Source organism: Caloenas nicobarica, chromosome Z, assembly GCF_036013445.1.
Source record: "Caloenas nicobarica isolate bCalNic1 chromosome Z, bCalNic1.hap1, whole genome shotgun sequence".
Lineage (NCBI taxonomy): Eukaryota > Metazoa > Chordata > Aves > Columbiformes > Columbidae > Caloenas > Caloenas nicobarica.
This window is the reverse complement of record NC_088284.1, coordinates 35745483-35770358: the sequence shown is the minus strand read 5'-3', so window position 1 is coordinate 35770358 and position 24876 is coordinate 35745483. Positions and strand designations below refer to the sequence as shown.

The following is a 24876-nucleotide window of genomic DNA, read 5'->3' as shown; positions in this document are numbered from 1 at the left end:
TTTAATTACCATCACCTAACTCTGAAGTCAAGTTCATCTTCTGTAAGAGACAGAAGGTAACAAATTTCTTTCTCATCGTAACCTGATCTAAATGATCAGCACTGAATTTGTTTGTATTTTTTTAAAGAAAAGGATAAATCATCAAAGAAATAAAAGAATCAAGACACAAGAAATAAGGTAGAACAGTCTGGTTTTATTACCATATGTAACCGAGAGCTTTTATTTCCCCCCTTCTCCTCCTTCTTTCTTCCTTTTTTCTTTCTTTGTCTTTCTTTTTTTTTTTTTTTTTTTTTTTTTTGTACAACATACATTAAGTTGTGAATCGGATGTTAGGGGGATGTGGAAATGAAGGGAAATTGGTGACGTCACAATACTTTACAACTTTACAACAAATGAGAGTCTGAATTTGTTGCATCTACCAGTGTATAGCAAGGGTGGAAAGCAAAGGCACACGTAGGTTCATGAACCCCCCAAAACAGAGGGTGGACGGGAACTGGGACTGGGAAGGGACGGAAACAGAAGACCCACTGAGTACAAAATGCGTGTTTCAAGGTCCACCCGGTAGCTGGTGCCGTGTATATCGCGAAGGCAGACCGCTGCACCAGCTGTTGCTGTGATTATTTGTCTCTACGTTTTGGGAGAATGCTTTGCGGGGTAATGTCAAGGGGACCTACGCATTTGGTGCTCCCAGGGTTTGGAGCCTGGTAAAAAGGTTGCATGTTAGTTCCTGTAAAAAAAATGACCTTGCTACCTACTGTTTTCAAAGGATTTTCTGCTTGTTTTTTTATTAAAACAACGACATTGCTTTGGATACAGATCTATCTACTCCAGTCTGCATAGTTCACGAAGGGTGAACAAAACTGTTTCATAAAAGAAGCCATGATGAAATGAAAGAACATGCAAGCACCCTTGTTACACACTTTGGTCTAGACCATCCAGACTTTATATATACCATCTATAAGCTAATGGACTTAAAATCTGTCTTTTCAATCATTCCGAAACAAAACCAAACCCCTGAAAAACAAATGGAAGTATAAAATTTTAAAAAACAAATTGAAACAGAAACAACCACCTTACTCAAACATACTGTTCAGTAGATATATATATATAAAAAGCTTAGAAGCGATCCCCATCTTTTTTTCTACAGTATGTTGACACAGTTATTGTAACAGATTAAAAACACATCTACGTTTTTGCATAAACTGAAAGACCAGAAAGGAACTTGCACACCTGCGCGCGCACACACACACGCACACACCTGTGCGCACGCACACTCCCACGCTAGCTACATGCACAGTCACACAAAAGGAACAAAGGAAAAAAAAAAAAAAAATTTTTCCCCAAAGGAGTAGATGCAGCATCCTTCTGTAGCAGCTGTGGCTGCAGCAGGAGCCCGCCTGCCTGTCCTAGCTCCGTGTGCCCTGCGCGCAGCGGGGTGTGCGGCCAGGTGCCCCGCAGGGCTCGGCCCCTCTTGCTGGCACTCGTCCCCAGTTAGGGGACACACCAGCCCCGTGGACAAGGGTGTTGGTCACTTCCCTGCTGCCCGATGAGAAGGATCCCCATGCTGATGTGCAGCACAGGGGGAGTGGGAGGTGTGGAAAGGCAGAACCCCCAGCACGGTGCTGTGGGAGCATCGGCGCTCGTGGGTGGTTTTGAGAGAGGACTTGGCACAGCTAGAAAGTCAAATAGAAGTGGAGGGTATGGTGCTAGCCTAATTTCTGGAGGAGCACGGGGTTATGACAATAACCACAACGTTCTTCTTTCAATGTCTTTACTCCAGTTCTTGAAGGGGCTTGGAGGAGGAAGGATCAATAAATATTTGCATTACTCAAAGGGGAAAAAAGGTTTTACATACTACAGCTCACAAGTATACACAACTGAGGGTGTAAGGCACAAATTTACATGTGGAAGAAAACAGGCTATTCACAGATATATTCCCACGAAAAACCCGTGTGATAAGACCATAATTTATGCATGGTAACAGCCGGCATATTAACTAGTTCACACTGTTTGAGGATTTTGTTTGCCGTCTCACATGCAAGGTGAAATGAGATGGCACATCACAAGCTGGTGCCTTCACAGAAAGTATTAGCTACTGACAAAGCCATGTTGATAGCAATGGTGCACAAATGTGCGGCTTTTTAGAGTTTCTCTTGCAGTTGCTTTAGAAGTTATGAACTTGCAGTATTTGTTTGTTGCTGTCTTAGGTCAGAGGCCCAGCCAGCTAATTAGCTGAGAGACTTAAATAGATATCCCCTGTTTTTCAGCTAATCAGGCAGTCCAGGCACAAAGTTCAGAATTCCAGCTCCAACTTATCTAAGTCAGTGAATTTATTGGAAAAATAAAAGAGTTTTAATTACTCCAGTTAATGGGTTTCACGTTAAATAGGTATCACTTTCAAGGTACTTCTCTGAAGAGCTGCTCACAGGATGATATGCAGAAGTCATTTCCTTAGGAAAAACAGAAGTTGAACAATAAATAAGAGGAGTTACTTGTGTTAACAGTCATGTGTTATTCATTAAAAGAGAAGGGTAGCAGAAACCTATGATATAGTTTGCCCATTTAACTGCTGTAACCAAATGGCTGTAATGTTGATGGGCATCATTTCACAGTACCTGCATGTAGTAAACTTCTGCCATTGTGAAGTCAGAGTTAGCTTTATCAATGGATTATTTTTTCTTTTTTTTTCTTTTCTTTTTAAAATTTGCTTGTTTTTGTAATTAGTTGTTTTGCTGTTCAGAGCACTCTTTCCCAATTCAGGAATGCGCTGTGCAGTTGGAGGCAGGGGGGTGAAATGTCACAGTCATCTTTCACCTGTGTGCTTTTGGCTCAACATTTGTGATGGAGGGTTAGTCTTTTGAGCAAAGAACTGGCGGGTTGTGGGGGCGAGTCCTGCAATTGCAAACCTTCAACCATGGGTCATATGGCTCGGGCTTAAAAAAATATTCCACTTTTCCCAGAGAGCAGATGTCCAACGCATCTTCAGCTTGCAACAACCATCCTCTCTGAGGAGCAAGCGATAACAGCTGCAGAACACTGGCTTTCAAGGGCAACCTCTGCTTAATTGCCATCCTCCCCCCCGACTCTGATTATGTACATGCATCATTGGGCTTCATGGATGTGGAGTGCGGAGCAAAGGAAGGTTTGGGAGGTACGTCTGGCTTTAGTGAGGGCGTGCGTTTCAACCCTGACCTCGTCAGCGAGTTGTAGGTGGTGAGACTCGGCTGCCGAGATACAGTCACAGCCTGTGCCTGAGCAGCGTGGACTTGTATGGAGTCCACCCGCTGTGGGGCTGGCGGCGGGTTGTCGCCCCGGCCAAAGCTCTGATTGCGGGAGAGGTGGGACGAGTTAGAGGAGTTGGTGTTGTTTCTCTTGAGGGTCGATGTCTGGTGACTTCTCGTGAGTGAGTTTGTAGGGTAGCTCCTCTTGTAGTCCACACTGTAAGCAGAAGAGTGCATCTCCAGCCGCTTGCTCAGGCCACTCTGTGACAACGAGGCGCTGGGGGGCCCAAGGGAAGCTTCCCGCTGGGGTACTTTTGGTGGCATGCTGTCGAGATTTTCCACCAAGTTAACCCCGTGGCTGGGACTTTTGCTACTGAGTTGGTCCTTGATAGTTTTGTACTCAAGAGTGGCATTCTGGTCCTCCACAGACATCTGAGCCACATCGCCCATTTTTGGCTGGTCAACGTACTCATGCTGGTAGCCTTGCTGGGCTATGGGCAGGACCACAACACTGGGTATGTGGCTAGGAGAAGCCCTGAGTGGCAGGTCGGTGGGGATCACAGGTGAGGCCATCGGGGGGATCTCTTTTGTGCAGGCATTGATGAGGTTCTGGTTTCTCTCCCATTCCCTGCTGCCACGGCTGGGCTTTCTCTTCTGTTGCAGGGTTGGGGTGGACTCAGGGGTTGGCAGGGCAGCCAGGTCCAGATGGTGCTGGTCAGCTTTGATTAGCATCTTGGTAGTGCTGCCTGGGGTAGTCAGCTTGCCATTGTGCATCAGAGGCGTGAGGATAGCTTCAGGCTTTGGCTCCTTGGACTGAGCATCCCCAAAGAGGCCACTGAGCTTGGTAACGCTGCTCATGGAGCCGCGGCGGGAGTGGGTCAGCTCCTTCTCCTTCCTCTGTACAACAGCCACATCTCTGCGGCGATGGTCGCAGATGCAGTACACTATGATTCCCGAAAAGACGGCCCCCATGACAAAAGCAAGAATAACAGCGATGGCCAACAGGGTGACCGGCACCAGCTGATCATGACCCTTCAGGTAGCTCTCACGAATCACTCCTGCAATGAACAGCATACAGTGGTTAAACAAACTAAGGACAGGGAAAAACTACTTATCATTAACTACTTTGTTCAAAGGCACGTCCCAGGAGGTTTTGTTGTGTTTTGCAAGGTGATTTTTGATCAACTTGCCCAGAATTGGAAACATACTGTACCTGACAGATACATCTTGCATGTGCAGCCTTGGGCTTTCTGTACAGCTTTCAGATCTGGAGTTGAAGACTACGAAGTTCAGGAGGGGAAAGAGAATTCACTTGCAGGGCAAGTGCAATTGATTTGAAGTCCTGGCCCTGGGCAACTCATACTGACTTCAGCAGGTCAGAGCTATTATTTCTTCTCCTCTGATATACTGCTCATTCCTCCCCTCCCTCCATCTGATCTCAGCTAATACCATCTTATTTTTGCTACAGTAAACCATTCACATTCAAAAACCTTTAAAAGGAGAAGACAGAAGCTCTGCAAATACCAGAGAAGTGCATCCCACATTGTTTAAGGCTTCTTTCTCTGCTCATCATTCTGTTATCTTTGTCATGTGTTTTAAAAGTCAGCGTCACATGCCTGAGCTTCAGGAGGATGCTTAAATAACTATGAAAGATAAGAGCACAGTGTTGAAATCTGTTGCGTCTGCTAGACGACTGTCCTGGCTATTTTAATTTTAAAAGCTCTCGTTCCTAACACATTAATAGGTCGACCTCTGTGCTGAAGCCTATGCTTTCTCATCTGAAAGCCCTGACCCTGAGGGCCTCACCTTGTGGTCCTATGCTATGGTTAGGATCATCGTCAAATCCTACCTGGCTCTCCAAGCACCCGCTGTCAGAGAAGGTATCTTTGGCAGAGTGTGCCTCCTCCATCTGAAGTCCCTAATACAGCATTAATCAATACCCTGAATTTCTGAAGAAAGTAGTTTTTTCTGACATAGTTGGGCACCAAGCCAGCACCACTAATGAAACACAAGCACAGAGCCTCTAGTTTGCTTTTTTCATTTCTGGTTTTGTTCTTAGCACTTAACAAGGAGCAGCCACAGCCTGACAAGGAGCTGAAGGAACATCTCTCCCACCTCTTTCTCCAGAGAGGGTCCAAGTGCCAGGGCATTAAAAGCTCCACATGCTCTAAGGAAATAAAATCCTTGCCCTTATTACAGGAGAGACAGCAAGACAGAAAATGTAGCTCCAAGGCTCTCCTGAGACTTCGTGAAGATACAAAACTTTCATGCTGTAAATCAGCTCCTTGTAGAATAGTGTCTTTTCATGTATTTGGCAGAGAAGGTATTAGCAGCCCAGAATTAGAACCAAACGCGAAATGTTCCTCAGCAAATTATGTTAAAAGAGCACTGAAAAGTTGCCATGATCTCACAGAAACCTTTGATAAGTATTCTGGCTAGATATAGTATTGCTTCTATAGCATATATTTTTCTGTCCCCATTTAATCAAAGCATTTAGGTGGACAAGAGATATCTGCTTACAAGATAGGAACTTATGTTTAAAAGCAAAACAGCTCTTGAAGTCATAAGCCCCTGGATGTGACATCACAGCTAGCTGCCACGGAAATAACTGCTGCAACAAACAGAGGATTATGATTTCATGAGGAGAATAAATAGCAGGAGTGGATGATCACTTAAGAAAATAAGGTCCTGCATTCATATACATGTCTTAATAGTAAAAAGGGAAGTATATATCAGAAAACAATATATGATTAGGAACAATCTTCAAACTAAGTGTTTATAAGAGAACCTTCTTTTAGAGCTCAGCAGCTTTGTAAGAGGCAGATTTTTCTATTCTTTGTCATCAGCACTTAACAAGCAGTGGTAGAACCTAACTCTGTAATTTAAATCCACATACAAAATTGCTGTATACAGACCAGAAGCACAGTCTAGTGGTTACGGCACAGTCAGCAGTAACTACATTTCACTGCAAAGGTGTTGGTCTTCTGTTGACCTTCACCTGCTGGTATTTACATGCTTGACTCTGCAGCATTTTGAGATGAAATTTATTTACACTTGTAAAACTGTCTGTGGTCATTAACTGGAGAATCAGAGATAGAGTCTTAAATGGGTAGGAAGAATGGTCAGGAAGTGTTAAGTCTTATCCAGAAATGCATTGCTGGGTGTGAAGTTAAGAAAAGCTTCAACTTAAAAAGTCTAATTGCATGGACACCTTCCATGCATGAAATTCTCAGATATGTGCCCCTTTGAGCATCTAAGTAAAATGTTTTTTGCATGAAAAAGACTCAAAATCCCTGCTTAGTGCCTACGTAAGGGTGTAAGCACTTACTGTCAAAGCCAGCATAGGTTCACAAAGGGAAAGTCATGCCTTCCTTAATTAATATCCTTTTATGTATAGGCTGGAGGTCAAGAGGATGGAGTGCAGCCCTGCAGAAAGGGATCTGGCGGGTTTGGTTGATTATAAGCTCAATACGAGCCAACAGTGTATCCTGGTGTCCAAAAGGGTGAACCATATAAAATATCAGAATGTGTCCAAAGGAGGGCAACACAGATGGTGAAAAGACTACCGGGCATGACTGATGAGGAGTGGCTGAAAATACTCTGTTCAGCTTAGAGACCTCATCGCTACCTAAAACTTCCTCATGACGGGGAGTGGAGAGGGAAGCGCTGATCTCTCTCTCAGGTGATAGGATGTGATGGAATGGTTTAAAGTTCATGTCCATGCCTGACATTTCCTATGGACAGAGAAAAGGTTGTTCTACACCCTCAGCCTTCTGCTTTAGGCTATGTCCTCCTCTGTGAAGGACAGCCTTAAGCACAAACCTGCATCACCCCATACAAAAGCAACATTAAATCTTCAGTTTTACATTACCAACGGATATTGAATCATTACAACTCATGTTACAAAATTACCATGCAGTTCAGACTGAGTGACCACACGTGTTCAAGAAAGGGGTAGCTGAAATGATGTCACTCACATTGCAGGTGTTTTATCAGCAGAAATTTACGAGGGTCTTAAAACAGCCTGATTCCAGCTTTTTCCTCTTGAGCTCAAACCTTCCTGATGTTTCTTATATTTTCTATACGAGAGTTAAAGGTTATTTAACATTAGTGACTTTGCTCTAGGCAGGCGGATCTTCTCTGGACACAACGTCAGGTTAATGATACAACTTATTTTTTATCATGGATCACATCCATGTGTCTTTAGTTATGCAAGAAATTCCAACAACTTTAACTTAAATAAGATGGGGAAGATTTGACTCTGCATTAATGTTTATAGTATAGATACAATTGAGTAATAAAAATGTACGAGGAATGTTCAGCATCCCACTTGTCATGACCACAGGGGGGGCAGGCTGATAACTGCAGTTGTTGTCAATCAACAATCAGTCAAGCCCCTCACATCAGTAGTAACTGCCTTCAAAGACTGGGATGAATAAGCAAGTGTGTGATCCCAAATATGTCCCCAAAACAAGCCAGTTTGAAAGCAAACAGGACAGTGTTTATACCACTTCACAAACTGCATTGTGTGCACTTTTACCTATCCTACAATTCTTAAAGAACAACACAGTCCCCAAGACTCAGTCCAGCATCATTAATTAGCACTCATTACTTAAAGAATTAAAATAAATGGAGGAAATTATCAGAGAGATGTTGGACCTACATTTTTGAAAGTCAAAGTATTCAGACTCCCAGCTTTGAGGAAATACCTGCTATTGAAAAGTCTTACTGCTCTATATTATCTGACATCCTTCTAAGACATGATGTACTGGAAAACTGACTGGTCTGGCTGCATAAAATGCTACAGAAACAGACTACAAAATATGATTGATATACATACCACTATATTATTTTTATCCTATTTTTAACAATAAAACAATTATTTTAAATTAAATACTTCTACTTGTAAAACATTATGTCTAGCACTCTCTTTTTTTGCAATATCTTGCCTCCAAATGTGAAAATACATTGCTTATTCCATTTTATGTGGTCTGAACTGCTCATCTATCTCTTCACTCTTTTCTGTAGTATACGAAGATGTATCACCGTGGATAATAACCAGCTATTCTTTGGAAAGGGATATTGTTGACAGAATTACCTGTATTAACATTATACTTGGGAGAGGTCTGGCAGTTAAAATAGTAGTAAAACTGAAAAAGCTTGAAAGACACAGACAAAAATATTTGCACCTTCAAGGATGCGACCTTACAAGTCGCTAATGCCAAAAAGATGCTGACATTTGTCTATCTCCTTGAAGTCTTCCAGTTAAGTCGAGCTCTGTCCCTTGCAAATCACAACTGGGCTTATGACTTCAGGGTCTTCCCACATGTGATATACTATTATTTCTGGCTACTAAAAAAGCCAGGCTAGTCATCTGATATCCTCTGCATTTGGTGGCCATTCCGATTCCTGTAGACAACCTGATCCTTCCTCCTCCACTAACTTTCTGAAATTTCATGCCATGTCCTTTTGTCTGCATCCCTTAACATCACCATTCATCTTCTCAGTCAGTATGGCCTGCACTGTAACAGTCTGGAACACGCAAAATCACCTCTTCTTACTCACCTAATGAGAGAGAAGACCTGATATAGTATTGTATTATTCTGCTATACATAATTCATTTGATCTTCCAGCAGAGCTTGTAGGTAACGTACACAGTGCTGGCTGGCTGCTTGGTTAACAGGACATTAAGAAAAATTTTTCCAAACCTTCAAAGTGTTTCAGTTCTGAAATTGGCTAGTGCTTGGATAAATCACATGAGCAGAATATTGAACTAGCTTGTTCACTAAAGGTAGTTGGGGAAAAAGCAAGGAGCCATTAAATTTTAAGTCAATAATATATATACTTTTTCTAAAGTTCTGGAAAAGGTGAGAAGCAGACTTGTTGAATCTCTCTGGGTGAAAATAAGGGAGAAAATAAAAGACCAGGGGTGATACAGATCTACCACATACTAAATCATCGTAAGCATGAAGGAGATGAGCCGCCTTCTTTTCACCAATTAAAAAAAGTATTCAAGGGTTAGGTATGTACCTCTATATCTGCTTAAAAAACAAGTTTAAAAGCAAGATATGCACAGTGCAGAAATATTATTGTACGAAAATGCTGATGAAGCTATTCTGGGCATGTCCTGCTCCTTCTAATTCTAACAGGAAAGAACTTCTGAGGGCAGAAATGTAATTAGGATGAAATAATCACAAAGAAATAGAGTTCATTATTCTAAAGAATACATGAGCATAAAAGAATAAGAATACTGAGTGTCAGTACAATAAACTTTAATAAAGGAGGACAGATAAGCAAAGACATAGGGACTGAAGCATTTACTCCTTTTCCTTCTTCACTTTTCAGCAAAAATACCTGCTCTGATCTGTGATCAGTAATGTAACAAATTCAGGGAATAAGTGTGGACCAGAAAAGACATAAACATATTAGGTAATGTAGGTGTTTTCAAATAGTCTAAGGAACTTTTCCTTGACTGCTTAAGGAACTAGCCAAAGCAATTTCTAGACACTGTGCAGTATCTTGGAGAATGCTGGAGGAAGTATGAGCATCAAGACCTCTGGAAAAGGACAAGCATATTATCTGCCTTTGAGATGAGCTAAAGAGAGGACCTAAAAAAACGACAGACCTGCCAGTCCAATTTTTAGAATGGGAATGACACTACAACCAGTGACTAAACAATCAATTTTATGAGCATCCAAAGGATGATAAAATAATTATATATATTCAAACCAACCAACCAAACAACAACCATCCAACCAACACAAAAAAAAGCCACCTAAGCAAATTTGTCTAGAATAGATTACATCAAACCAGACAAACTTCCTTTCTTGACAGGATAAATGGCTTACTTTTAATGGGGAAACATTAAGTATGATACCCTTTGACTTCTCTAAAGTCTTTGACTTATTTTCTCAGAAGCAAATGAGCTAAAACCTGCTAAAAAGCTGCAGGTGAAAAGTACTGATCAAAGGTCTACCTGGAAAGAGATCTGAAGTAAGGTGTCTGTCTCAGGAGAAGAGCAATTACCAGGCATCTGCAGAAAGGAGAAGACCTCAACTCCAGAGGCCCAGCAAAAGAGCTGTGTCCTTTTAACATGTAAGTATAAAAAGAAACATCCCATGATAAAGCTCAAATTTCTTTTTCTCATCTATGATTAGGGACAAGGATAGCAGAACATCAAGAAGAGCCCCACAGTCACACAGTGAGCACAAACTGGAATTCCAGCTTTTATAACCCTCACAACTGCTTGATGAATGAAAACGTTAAACAACAAACTGCTTCCCAGTTTGAATAGCTGAATTGGAGGCTGTTTTAGTGATACAATAGTCTGGATTCTGCTTGTGCTCACAACCAAGCTGAAGTCACAGAGAACAACAAAAGCTGTGCAGAGAGCAATACCTGGTTCCTGTGTGTGAATAACCTAGTTACCCGTCACCAAGAATAACGCCTTTCAGTTCAAACACTACAGTTATCTGTAGTGTGGACACAAAGACGCTCCTGTCCCAGAAATGATGCATGGCTGCGAGAGGTGTATCCTGGACCACCTGCCACGTGCACCCTGTGGTCACCTCCGCAGGGAGCTGCCATTGTCCAGCTGTCCAAGGTTGCCTGCAACAGATGGTAAAGCAATAACCCAACACGGTGGCGCTCACGAAACTGAAACGCAGAGGTGGGAATAGAAGAATGATGTTTTGGCAGGAAAGTGCGGGAATATCTATCAGGGAATAAGGTAATATTTATGTCTAGACCACACACTAACAGCTGTCAGGGAGTGAGTGTCATTACTGTCTTAAACTTCACCTCTCTAGCTAAACGGGAATAAACCCACTTCCATCTACAACACCTACGAAATCACTTGAACCTTTCCACAGAACAAGTCATTGTTCCAGAAAGGCGCAATGATTTCTTTACTGTTGTTATTTAAAGGGAAAACCTTGCAGTTTCATTCTTCAGTGCAAGATTCTCTGTTTGATGTGTGTCTCCCTCTGTTTAGACTTGCAAGAAAAGCTGGTATAGACTCATTATGAATGGAGGTTTTTATGGGCTTCACCGTATCTTTTTTAAATATCACTGAACGGGTTTTCAACATGTGTCTCCAGATGTTAGAACTGTGTTTACAGGCTGCCTCATGCTGCTAAAAGACTATTTCAGCCTGGAAAATCCCTGCAGGTATTAACAAGCTTTCTTCCTTCTTTTTAACCAGCAATAGGAATAAATTAAAAAATAAAATAAAACACAAAAAACCCCATAGATTAATTTAGACTGGACACACAGATTTAAAGTGATAGCAAATTCAGGAATGACAAGAGTCTACCATGACCTTATCTCATGTTTTTCTTGAAGGAATAATGACAAGGTTTGACATAAGACAGTCACATTATAATCGCAATGATTTGATGTTTGCCACTTCATTGGAACTACTTCATTGAAAACAGTAAGTAAGCCTTTTCTTTCATCTTCCTTCTGGCTGCAAAGACTTGTTCTGCTGACTCAGTGCAATTCTACCAAGCATCCATTTTTTCTGGACTCTCAGTATCACCAGCTAGAAAAAAACCAGCTAAAACATTCATAGCTAAAGCTGCTCTGCTGGCAATTTTCCCCCTTCCCTCTTCTTGCAGTAAAGCTGTATCGTTGATTTGTAAAGGTCTGCAACTGTGAGTTTTGCATGACTGTGCTAAGAGCAATCCATCTCTCCCCAGATTCCACCCGACGGCTCTCAAAGCCAGTTGCCCAAGCTAGCAGTCTGAGATATCCAGCAAACAAAAAGCAGATGCATGTGCTTGGAGAGAAGAATTAATTTGGTAAAGAAGAAATCTTCAGTTACAAGAGGCCTGGGGATCATTTGAGGTATATGGAGAAATTGTATTTCAGAACTACGAAAAGAAAATCAATATATCAAATGCGTGAGGTAGTGTAACAAAGCCTTGAAGAGGACCTAAACAATCAGATCAGCCACAGTGGCCTCTGTCAGGGTTTTTTGGCTCTTAATCAGATCTATTTCAGAAGCAGTCCCTCCAGGATAGGTTAATCTATTGATCTCTAGGGGTGGTTTTATTTCTCTTTTAAGCTGGTCCAAATTATATCACTTCTCTCCACCTTTTAAGAATGATTGTTGACCTGCATCGCTACAGAAAAAAGATGGTTTTAACTTACTAAAAGAGGAGAGATCCAAGAAAGGTGAGAAAAACAACTCCACCATGTCCATATGAGATAAACTGTGAGTCTTAAAATAACATTTGCAGAATGGATTTCAATTAGCTGGTTTTAGTTTAATTATGAGCCTGCAATCCAATTTTTCTGCATGCCACAGTGGCCACACAAAACCCACACCATAGCCATGCTTGTGAATTTTGAGAAATGAGAAACAAACAGTTATTTTTTGAAAGGGATTATTATAGATGGAAATTACAAGATCTGAACCAGCAAATTCACGCTCAGACAACTCCCATCCCCGCTGAAATGAAAGGGAGACAGACCTGAAAAAGACTGGAATAGCAAGCTCTTAGAGCTTTTTTAATTTTAATGTCTAAGCAGTACCTCCATAAATAAACCAAGTTTGCAGGTATGGGAGAAGGTTTGAGATACACAACCTCCTGGATCTATAATATAATGATGAAAGTCATTACAGTCCTGAAGCCAGCCCAATTTTACTTGTCCCAGTGGCTAGGCTCAAGGCCAGCTCTTGCACTAGAAAATGCTTGGCAACCTTTCTCCCACTGGCAAGCAGTATGCAGTGGCTGATCATTTCGAACTTTTCTGATTTCAGTACTTTCCTTCACCCCTCACCCTTTCCCAGTGAGCAAGGATAATTTTAGGTGCCTCTGTGTGATGGGGAATAAGCAGACGTAGCAGGTTCTTTAACAAAGTAAAACAAAGGCACTCACAGTAGTTAAAACAAGATGTATGAAACCCGAATGTCAAGGAAAATTAATTCTTTTGTAGCTTGTCTCAGCAGAGGCAAACTTTATGCTGCTTTGCATCTTAAAACACAACTTTCCTTTAAAGTCTGCTGCATTTCCTCTAATGACGTAAAAAAAGCTCAGTACACATTCTGGGACCTTTCTACTATGCCTGGTATGAGCTTAAACATATCCAGCTGCTCTTTATTAGTTTACTTCAGGGGATGTCTCACAGCTGGGTTAAACCAGATTTACATATGTTTGGCTGAATATGCATGATTTCAGGGCTCCAGAGGAGTTGTTGTAGCCTGCAAAGTGAATCTCTCATCTTCACAGTTCCCATTTCACTGCGTGGAGCTCCTCTGATGTGCAGAAAAAATGCTGTATTTTTTTTTTTCTTCCCACTGTGGGCATTATGTATTCTGGGCAGCCCAGTGCCTTTCTGGAAGCAGTTTTTATGAACAGTGTCAAGGAAAGCGAAGCTGTCACTGAGAAATTCTGTGGCTTTTCCTCTCCTTTTTTACAGCCTGTTTTGAACTATGGCCTTTCCGCACAACAGGGAAAAGTGAAGTTTGCTGATTGTCAACATAAGCAGCTCTGCTTAGCAGGCTGAAGCTCAAAGCAGCCTCATAGAAGAATTTGGGTTAAATTTCAAACACTGTGTATGACCTAAAAGCCAAAATAGTTTCTCCATCAGCTCTGATCATCTTTAAAGACACAAAAATGGAAATGCTAGTTTTGAGCTACTAGTGTGACTGACCACATTATACAGCTGAACTAAGAAGCCATCTATTAAACATCCAAGACATTTAAATAATAAGGCTGTACCCTATATATCCTCCTCCATGAGGTCCCTGGAAATTATTTTTTAACTGCTGAACAACTATGTGACCAAGCCAACATGCACGCACTGTATTTCTTAGGGATAGTCCCTCTGTCCACACCTGGGTTGCTGGTGCACGTTAGGAACATGGCTGGACCCCAAGTTAGGTCTGCTCTTACACAGAGGGAGGATGAAACCTCTTCTGTTATTAAAATGCCAGCACTGTATATTTTATGGCAGAAAGCAAACACTGTGGATTAACTCTTCATTTCTGCTACACTCATGAACACTGCAGGTGTAGTCAAAAGACCTGGGCTTAAGAATTAAAACATGCCGCCAGTGATCAGTAAAAGATACAACTGCTTCTTCTAGAAATATTTGCATGGCTGGTGCTGTAGGCAAAAAATGGCTTATACACATCTGATGTTAGGTTTATAATTCCCCTCTGTATTGCAGTCCTATAGCCTCATCTGCCTTTGAATACATTAAGTCACTGAGGAATTGCAATGAGTTTGAAATACTGGCCATAACAGTCAGCAAGACTAATTTTACTGCTAGTTCTTCTTCTGTATCTCACTAATTTTCCAATATAAATATCAGAAGCCTTTTTCCCTCTCAGTTACATTCACTGGAATTTGCAGTATCTCCAGTAAAGCAAGTAGCATTACTCCAGACATATTCTGAGGAAAAAGACAGCATTTCCCTGATGGACTTCTTGTCCTGGTGCTGCTATAACCTCTCTCTCACCTACTTCATCTTCTGTCTCCAGTGGTGGCTTCCTTCATGCATTTTTCTGTCTGTCAAGTTTACAGTTCTCTCTTTTTTTTTGACCTAATTTTTTTTATCATCTCACCTTGCAGGTACTGCATGTACATTTACACTTTGATGCCACAACTTCACTGATGTTTCCTATCTGTACATTTTCTAACATACTCAGTGATTACTCTGGCCACTCTGCTTCCCGGGATGAGGTGACCCTGCAGCTTCATCTCGGAGGACATACTTCAGCAAGCTCCAAGAAACCTGCCCCGGGGCTAGCAGCAATCCAGCCACAGCAGCGTGCTCAAACCAGTGTCTTCTCCACCATGCATCCAAAGCCCACCCAGGCAACCTCTTGGCTGTCCAGCAGCAAGCCAGGCAGGCATACCCGTATATTTGCTTTATCACGCATCTCGCAGGCAGCAGTGTTTCTGCAATACAATTCCCCCAGCCTTCCACTCAGTTCCAGTACTGGGTCTCACCTCTGTTTTCTGGATTTACTGCAGTGTTTGTTTGATTCCTGCTCACACTCTTTCTTTAAGCCAGTATTTTCTGCTGCTGTGGGCAAACCAGGCAGCTTGCACATTTAGTTTATCAACATGAAGGTAAGTGCTCTAAAAAGGAACACGACTGGCTTTTTTCCTGTCTGTAGACTAGCTCTCAACATATGTTTACTAATCTACAGATATGCAAATTTCTATGTGAGAGCTTAAAGCCTAATTTTTTTTCCTAGCATTGGGACCCTAACGAATTAGATCACAATCTATTTTCTCTCAGTAACATATATTTATTCTCTTTCCTCCTTTCTAAACACACTGTAGGTGAGAACAAACCTTTTGCCGAAGCACAGCTGATGTTATCAAGCTGTCTTGCCATGAGCAAGTAGAGATATAATAAATTGTATTGTCTTTTGACGTTGTGATGCTGGGTATATGAAAGTACCTAGTGATTTGATACTAGTAATTTAGTTCAAGGAGTGAGAACTGCACACCGAGATATACAAATCCCCCTGGGTATGGAAAATTAATTGGTCTGACTGGATGAGTGCCTCAGGGCATTGCTTGTAGCTTGGTTGTATTTAGACAAAAAGTATATAAAGCATATAAAGTGCTGCAGCACTGTAAGACCTCTTTAAGATACTGAATAGAGACTAGTGTTTTGTTGAGATAAAGCCAGCCACTATCTGCAAAAAAAAGAGCAGTGCTCTTTATGTTCTTTATTATGAGCCGTGATTGCCCAAACCTCTGGGCAGGCTTTGTGGTGAATGCAGAAGGTTCAGTGGGGAGAGGAGGCAGAAGAAGGGACAGAGGGCACCCCTGCTCTGTGCCCTCCCTTGAGAGCCTCTGATTGGGACTCATTCAGCAATAAATACACATGGAGAATTGTTGAACTGCTTGATGGGAGCTATCAGCTTGTGGCAGGAATTAAATTTCTCCAGTGCTGACCACAGGCTCAAAGAAACTACCAATGACTTTTTCTGCACCACATGACAAGGCCACTTCTGTTAGCTTCTTTAAAAACAAGTGAAACTCAGTGTTTACCCAGCGTTATGGCTTCTGTCTCACTCACCCTGCTTGCTTCCAAACAGGAATTCAGTAGGTTTCTGGTTTAAGGAATAAGGAAACACCTGGAAAATATGTGCTTCTCAGAAGACTTTTGAAATTATTTTAATGAAAGCTTCAGTGTGCTGCTGTTCAGGAGGTGTTTCTGTGCATGCTTAAATTCCCTGTTTGTGCTGGTACTGTTTGTGTTTAGTGCTCGCAGATCTCTCAGGCTCTCCAAAAAAACCCCTCTTTTTCTTTCTACAAGAACATGATAGTGAATAACAGTACCTTTGTAGGATCTTAAAAATGTGCCTGCTTCCCCCCACCTCTTTTTTTTTTCAACAGCTGTTCTTTTATTTTCTACCACAATTGTGTGTAAGACAGGATGGAGCATGAACAAGATGGCATATTACTGACAGCATGCAGCTGGTGTTATTTTGCAATTTAAAAAATCCTTGTTGGGCATATGAAAGAACTGTCTAGTTTATGCGCAGTTGTGACAACGCTATCAAGCTGCACCTTCATCTGAGATTTTATTCCACAGAAGACAGCAATCTTTGGTTGCTGGTGGGAGAACTACAGTTTAATCTCCAGGGCTAACCACTTTGGTAGACATGGGAGGCTGGAACTGGTCTGGAGGCTATCCACGGGGACTCATGGTTTCAGAGGATTAGAGATATTCTTCCCAGCCAACACGAAGTTGGTCATGAATGTGCTCTTAAGACATTTCCAAATGTTTGCTGTATTGTACCGCTGTGCCAGAAATGCCTTTTAATGCTTCCTAAGCAACTCCTCTATCAACTGCTCTAAGCTCTTCTGATGCCAATGGAGCTGTTAAAATCTACTTCAGTAGGGACTCTGACTTACTCTGATCTGCAGGAGCAGGGAGAGGTGTCAGACTATCAGCTAGTAAACTGCTTATCAGCCACAGCACTGATGCGCAATGTATATGGAGTTGTCTATGTATTTAGTAGCCTAACAGTGACAAGTCTCTTCTGGGTATGACAGACTGATGTTTTTCAAAAACTTAAGCATGGCCAATGAAGCTCTTTTTTGTCTCACAGGGATGTCAGCAGATTTTTGATATAATGGTGAATTTGCACTATCTGCTTCAAAACTTCTCAATAAAGCACAGAAAATTGTAGAACACATGATTGAAATCTAGCAAAAGTCGTAGCAACAGTAATCAGATACCAAGGACCATAGTGTCTCACTAAATGACTATTAAAGAGCTTGAAGTAACACCTGCCTAAACACCTGACTAAACTGAGGCTATTCATAGGAACAACTGCTTTCCAAACACAACCTTTGTTACCTGTATTTAATGATCAGTAAAATTAACATGGCAAAATCTAAATTATGCTCTCTCCAGGTTTTTCCTTTTTTAATTAACTGCATGCTGTTAATCAGTAAGCACCAGCCCATTCTGACATAAAGAATTAAGCTTGCCTTTTTTACAGTCTCACAGAAAAATATGAAAAAAAGGAAGAGAGTCAGTCAGGATCCTTCCTACATACTGAAAGGGATGTTGATACCATTCACTAAAAGGTTATCTATATGAGAATAAAGCAGGTGGTGTTTTGTACAGAGGTATGTAATTAAATAGTTCACAGTCCACAGATCATATTAAAGTGCTCTGAATGAGGACTATCAATGTTTAAGTCATTGTAAAGTTACTACAGGACATCTTAACTATTAATTAATTCAATTATCAAAACTAGGCACATCCTATATGAGAAAAGTGAATTATTCAAATATCTTTAATAGCATATTGACATTTCAATTGTACACTGGCATTAACACCAAAAGGTGTTTTAAGTGTCTTTCAGATACTAGATTTTCTGCTCTTAAATACCTTTGAATTTCAAAGCAGTTTCAGAAATCTCTTACTTAAATGGCTAGGTTGCCCTCCCACTTCAGCATCTCTGTATGGCACGTCTCCCTATACTCAATATAAACACTGCAAAAATGAAACTTCGTGCTACCTGGTGTCCTGTCCACCAATTTTGCTTTGCTATTTTCAGATAAAGTGGTGGCCCTGTGGGGACAACACACCCTACAGCGAATTCCCAGCTCTTGATAAATATGTCAATGCTACAAGGGTCAAACAAGAGCACGAGGCAGCCTGTGTTCCTCCACCGAGCTGTCCTCACCGGGTGACGGGATGAATGCAGCTGGGGATCTAGTCCATCGCACAATAGCTCTAATACCCTGAACGCAGAACAGCTGCCTTGACAAATTAGATGTGGCCTCTTTCATTGAAAAAGCAGATCAAGGTCCTGGGGCAATGACAGTTTTTCCCTGGTTTAGTAAGACAGGCTTCTACTGCTCATTGCAGCCTGAAAATGGATTGCCTGACTTTAAATCTATGCAGGCGGACAATTACAGGTCAAGGATACCTGCTGTTTCCTGCAGCCACATTTGGTGTTTGATGAGCTCTATTTTAAACATCACCCTTCTCTTATTTGTAGGATCCAGTAATTCAGGGAAATTTAGAAAGAAAAGCTCTCTTGATAGCTCTCATAACCAGGAGTTGCACATGGACACAGTCTCTTCTATTACCAAGGATGTCTTTTTTCTGGCTACCAAATAGCAAATAGCTCTTGGTTCTAAACCTGCAATTTACATTTCCGCTTCTGCTAGTTAAATCTTTTAAGTTAGTGCCAGTGCTGAAGTACAAGCCTTTCTTTAGGTTTGGCACAGGCAGTTGGTGTGTGTTGGAATATACCCCCTCCACTATTTCGATTTCCTCATCCTTGCCTATCTTTTGCAGTGAAAACTGTTCCTCTCCTTACACTTTCAGGAGGTTACTATAGAAATCTGTGACTAAATGAGCTGGGGCTTTTTATGTAAGGTTTGAAATGAAGGTTTAGTCACAGAGAAGCCACACTAAATCACTGCGTCGTATTCTATTACAATCCCCATTTTTTATTAAAACTGGCTTAAGGATGTGGCCCCGTCCAGGGAATTCGTTTCTGCATGCCTCGTCTCCTCTCTGCTTCTCTGCTCTTGTTCTCACAGAAACTTACAAAAAACATAATGAAAAGAAGCTTGAAGACAGTCTGTTGTCAGAAACATCCTTCCAGCATTCTTCTTTCATCAGTTTTATATACAATTTCCCTTCTATTAATTAGCATCTAGTTTTCTACTGCCACTGTTTGAACTCTAGGCTGCAATCTGAGATGATTAGCTGTCTCTAGTCCTGGGAGCAGACAGGCTGTACATGCAAGACAGAGCAGAAGAAGGATCAGTGTCATTCCTCTGGACAAGTCTGGTGTGTTCCCTTAATCCGGACTGCACAGTCCTCTGGTGCACATCACAGGATACCAGAGACCAGCATGCTGAGACCATCAATCTTCTGTCACGTTTGCTAGTTGTTAGCCTGGTCTGGGGACACAGGCATTTGGCCATTAAAAACTCTGCTGAAAAATTTGGTCCCATTTAACTGCTAACAATGGCTTTCTGGTATTTATCTAATACAGAGCTAAAATAGTGCTCCACAGCAGGCATACTGTGATTAGTCTCTGAAAGATTCAGTTCCTGGACAAGTTGCTCATTAGAGCCCTTCTTGACAAATATAGGGTTATTTGTTTGTTTGTTTTAAAAAAGATTTTTGTTTCAGTATTTCACCAAAGTAGCTTGTATTATGTGACAAATGTAAATAAGCTCCCCCTCTAGGAACAGTGATATTTACAGTAAGCTGATGCTAATTTACTTAAGAACACTTCAGAAAAAAAATCTATAAGGCTTTGTTTAGCACAGACTCATCCAACCAATCTGTTGAAATCCTATTGGGAAAAGTAAGTGGTTTTTAATCTTGATGCGGATCTATAAAAGTTTAAACAGACTAAGTCCCGTGTCAGCTTGTCTTGAGTAGGTGAAATCCCTTTGTGAAGCACTACAGCTCTGAGTAACCACACCTCTCACTTCAAATCTCAGCCAAATGCTGCAGAATCATAGACAGAATCAGGGCAAATCCCCTACTTCTTTTCTCACAGCTCTCTTTTACTAGACTGTGGGCAAAAGACTAATAGTAAGCTAAGGATCTGGTCTAATTTGATCTTCATTGTTTTGTCAGCACTTGGCACTGTTAGTGAACTGCAAAATACTTGCAATCTGCTTTATGTTTGTGTGTACAAATGGGCAAGAACAGCACTGTTTGTTGTAGCCCCCTCCAGGCACACACCCTTTGAGTTTATAGCTCTTCCAGAGCCCCATGCACGCAGAACTGACTACAGTGCAGCTCCTTCTCCCATTAGCCTTTTTTTATGATCAGTAAGTTACTTCAAACAGTGACAGGACGGTTATATGGAACACATACAGAATATTTGCTTCACCTTGAAAATTCAAGCCACCCCCCTCACCTGCAAACACTGACTCAAAGGATGTTTTGACAAATCTTGTGCCACTTTAAATCCTTTTCTGAATTACTGCAAAATGCCAGCAAGATAATAACTTCTCCCTGCTTTCTCTGATAAAACACACTTTGAATCTTTTAGATCCTTTCACGTAGTAGCACATAACAACATTTTTGTGTAAAAACATACTTTGCAAATGTACTTTCTGGTGCAAAACTCAGCCCTCCCATGATAAACACCAGTTGTTTAATTCAGACAAAAAAGAGTCTGAAGCCTTGCTTTGCCACAGATTTTTTTTTTCTCTCATATCATGTCTATTTGTAAAGTATCTTATTAAATCAGCACTTTACATTCTTTATCATAACCGTACCTGAAGTTTCATATAAGTCTGTCTCACTACAGCAGAATCTGCCTGAACATTTGCAGGCTCTCCGGAGACAAGCATTGTCAGCACTTGGCAAATCTTTCAAGTAGCGATAATCACAGTAAAATTTAGTCACACTGCCACTTGTGTACACTATGAAATACCTTCTGGAGTCAGGTTTTGAAATGAACAGCACTTGGGCTCCCCAGTAGCACAGCCCTCTCCAAACACAGTAGCTGACAGTTGCTAATGACATCTAATTCTGTACCAGAGGAAGGACTGCAGTTATTATTATTATTGTCGTTATTGTTAATAATATTATTAAGATAGAAATATATGTATTTATATGTTTAATGTAATAAAAACAAATAATAATTCTACAATCTATAAATTAATAGGTTCTACCAGATACTGTATCTACAGGAGCACTCTTGAGATCCAAATACACCAGAAGCCCTTAACACTGTAAACTGCCTACCACGTACCGCTTCTAATCAGCTTTTTACCATTGCTACTTGGATATCGACAAAAGGCTTGTTAAGGAAAGGAGATACCACCGCATAATCTTCACTTAATGAATGTCAAGACAAGAAAGAATACACGCATTAAGCCTGCTAACAGTACCGCTACACTTTTGTCATTCAGTGCCCCAGCTCAGCAATGTCCATGTGAATGCTGTGGAGAAGAAGCTGTAGCAGAACCACAAAACAGTAAGCTGGATTTGCAACCAATTTATCAACACTGTGATTAAAAGGCAAGCTCCAGGCATTTAGGGAGCCAGTGAGAAAACCGAGCAGTTGGCTGCATTTGTGCTAATGAACCCCGGACTTGAAAAGCGCGAGGCATTTCTGAAGGGAGGCAGGAAGGACAGGAGGCAGCAGAGAAGGGCAGGAGGGCAATGAGGGGCAAGGCCAGCTACTTCTGAAGAAAATCTCTTTGTTTTCTTCACGTAGGCCTCTCTAGGAGCGGTATGTGTCTACTCCCCTCTTCGTTAGTAGGATGACTACCGAGAGACACAACGCTAGAGCACTACTGGGCCGTAGAGGGTAAAGCCTTGGAGCACTCCATGGGAGAAGCTTCACGACGAGGGAGGGAGACCAAGTACAATGGCAGCAGGGGGAAGGTTAGACGGCGAGGTTAGGGAGACTGTTTTGACAAAGGTGAGAAACACACAATTAAATTAACACTAAAACACAGCAAGAAAGGAAACGAAACGTAAACATACTCTAGAACATGTTTATCTTTTTCTTTTCCTTTTTAAAAATTTTTTAAATTTATTTTTTTTTTTTTTTTTCCTGGGCAGGAGACGAAGGATAACAGGAAAGAAGGGTGCATTTTGCCCAATCAGAGCCAATTTGTTTTGTTTTGCAACAGGGGCAAATTCCTTAATAGCCAAAGTGAAAATGCCAGTGGAGTGGCAAACCATAGTTCCCACTGTAGGGGTTGCACTACGCATTTTCACGTTGGCAAGAAAAGTGATGTAGCTCAGAAACAACAATCCCAGAGTATATTTAGCTACCAAAGCTGTGGCACACAAATGTCACATTCCCATGAGTCAGCCCTTTTAAAGAACCCCCTCTTCACGCCCCCACAGATATTCCCCAAGATGCCTGCACTGAATTAAAAGTGAAGCATATGGATGGATGTGACATCATCAAAGCACTCGTATTACAGAAAAGAAAGCAGCAAGTGGATTCTGTACAATTAGTACAATCAGTAAGAAGTCATTTGTGAGCACAGGAAAAGAAAGAAAACACTGTCCAAAGGATTAGACACAACCAATGAAGAACACCACAAAACACCTTGCAAAACAAAGAGAAAATGTTTTTTTAAAAAAAGTGTCTGTGAATGTGTGAAAGTAAAAGAAATTACAGCAAATGTGAAAACCAAATCTTGATAAAAGGACAGTAAGCGTAACATTTTCTGCTTTAATTTTGTGCAAGAACTCCTTTGCCCTTTCAAAACAACAAGTCAATAGTAATTTTGGAACCAATGGACTCTGACTGGGCAAGGCAAGGAGTAACAACACACAAGTAGATGGTAATGGTAAACAACCATGCGGTCACCTCTGCCGCCATTGTTTTGATTGTGTGTAGACTGCTTCCAGCTTTGTCAATATTCATAATTAGGCACTAAAGAATGCGTGATATTTAAATGACCCTGTCAAGTGCTAATAAGGCTCTTTGGTAACCATCACTCCCTGGGGAGGGAACTATTGAATGTAAGCCACCTCATCAGTCAGTGAATTGAAGCGAAAATGATTAGAATCCAACAGCAACACATTTATTAATATTTTCACTGCATGCTCTTCTGGAAGCTGCTACTGGCATACAAGATGCTTTTAAGAGCTAGCTTTCCATCTATTAAGCATTGCTTCACAAAAGGTTTGTGAAGTAGGGACCCACACATAACAAACAGTACCATTAAAATGCCTACATGTCTCCACATTCCTCTGGGTACATAAAGGGCCAGATCTTCCACTATTGGTGGTTTCTGACACCAATCCCCTGTCTGACGCCAGCAGAAGAGCTGAGTTCAAGGATCTCTTCCTTCCTCATCAAATCTGCTTAATGACATTTCCTCCTCTCAGGGTGGAGGAGAGAAAGATACCACTTACTTTCAGAAGAGGGAACACTGGATTTTCTAAGAAATGTCCTCTCACCTTAAGCACTTTGAATGCCAGATGTTACTAACAAGACTGGACAGAGAAAGAAAAAAGCCTTATTTTTTGTCTGTCAGCATTATCACTGATTTATTGCTGCGAGGAAAGAGGAGTGCTAGGTAAATCACATGCCATCTTTAGAAGAGCATGCAGGCTTATCTGCCTTCCTTTCTCTACACATGTGATACCCAGAAATCACTTTTTCTGGATTGCCTTTCTACAGCTGAAGAGCAAGGGCTGAGGAATTAAAAGAATGATGTCAATATCTCAAACTAAGCTTAATCAGGAATTAGGAACCTGAGCTTTCATCTTCAGCACCCTCAGCTCCTTGCACCCTAAGTTATGAGTTTTAGTATTGCAGCTGCCTGAAATTCTTCCTCTGCTGAGGCTCAGCAGCCCACGGGTCTGCAGGGTGCAAAGGAGCTCTGTGCATAACTCTCATGTAAACTTAACTCACACATAAGCCCAACCACGTTCTAGAAATGAACTTTTGTTGCTTCAGATTTGCAGTTATTCTCCCAGAATGTCTACAAGATCAAGCTCTGAAAATAAATTGTTCAAACAGGGGCCACTTCTAAAACTCAGTTAAAGGATGAAGAGCAAATGGCAGTTTTTCCCTTTCTTATATAGGAAAAGCTCATTGCTGGGAACTGGGAGACAAGTTCACATTCTCTGCCTGAGGTAATTCAAATCTTCATATTCCATTTCCTGCTATCCAGCCTAAAAGCCAAGGCTACTAGATTAATGTTTGCCATGGCATCTCAGGAAATTTTAGTGCATCTCCTGCCTAATTTGACCAGCCTCCTCGCTGGAAAAGTGCTTCAAGCATTGTCTGCTCCGCCAGCCAGGTGATGCCCATTGCCTTCTTGGCTAAGAACTGTGAAGGCTCTTTGGGGTCAATCCTGTGGAGTTCAGTGAGAAATCCAGGATATCCCAGGACTGTGGGAGGCACTGTGTCTGGGGCTGTTGTGAGTAACAGGCACTGAGTTCACAGTCTGGGTCCAGACCACCACCAGCTGTTCGTGCAGCTCTGCTGAAGACTGTTCTGCAATGTTAACATGCGTGTTACCCCCTGCTGAAAGTCTCCACAGCCAGTGCAGAGAATTCAAGACTCACTGGGTCAGATGGGAGGGGATGGAGCACGATTTAGTAACCTACTAGTTTAGGCAGACAACTCAAAGCAGCACGTCTGGCATGCCAGCAGCTTCTCCAGGAACAGCTGATGCTTTTGTCTAATGAGTTTTTC

At 41.5% G+C, this 24876-nt stretch overlaps 1 protein-coding gene across 7 annotated transcripts in view; it reads right to left on the bottom strand.

Moving 5' to 3' along the window:
• Positions 1–327: 327 nt before the first annotated feature.
• SEMA6A (semaphorin 6A) overlaps positions 328–24876 on the bottom strand; it is a 116396-nt gene continuing 91847 nt past the window's right edge. For all 7 annotated transcript variants that reach the window (XM_065655725.1, XM_065655724.1, XM_065655729.1 and 4 more), the window contains one exon: positions 328–4279. In XM_065655725.1, the coding sequence (XP_065511797.1) occupies positions 3090–4279 (1190 nt within the window). In that variant the 3' untranslated portion in view covers positions 328–3089. The remainder of the gene's footprint in view (positions 4280–24876) is intronic.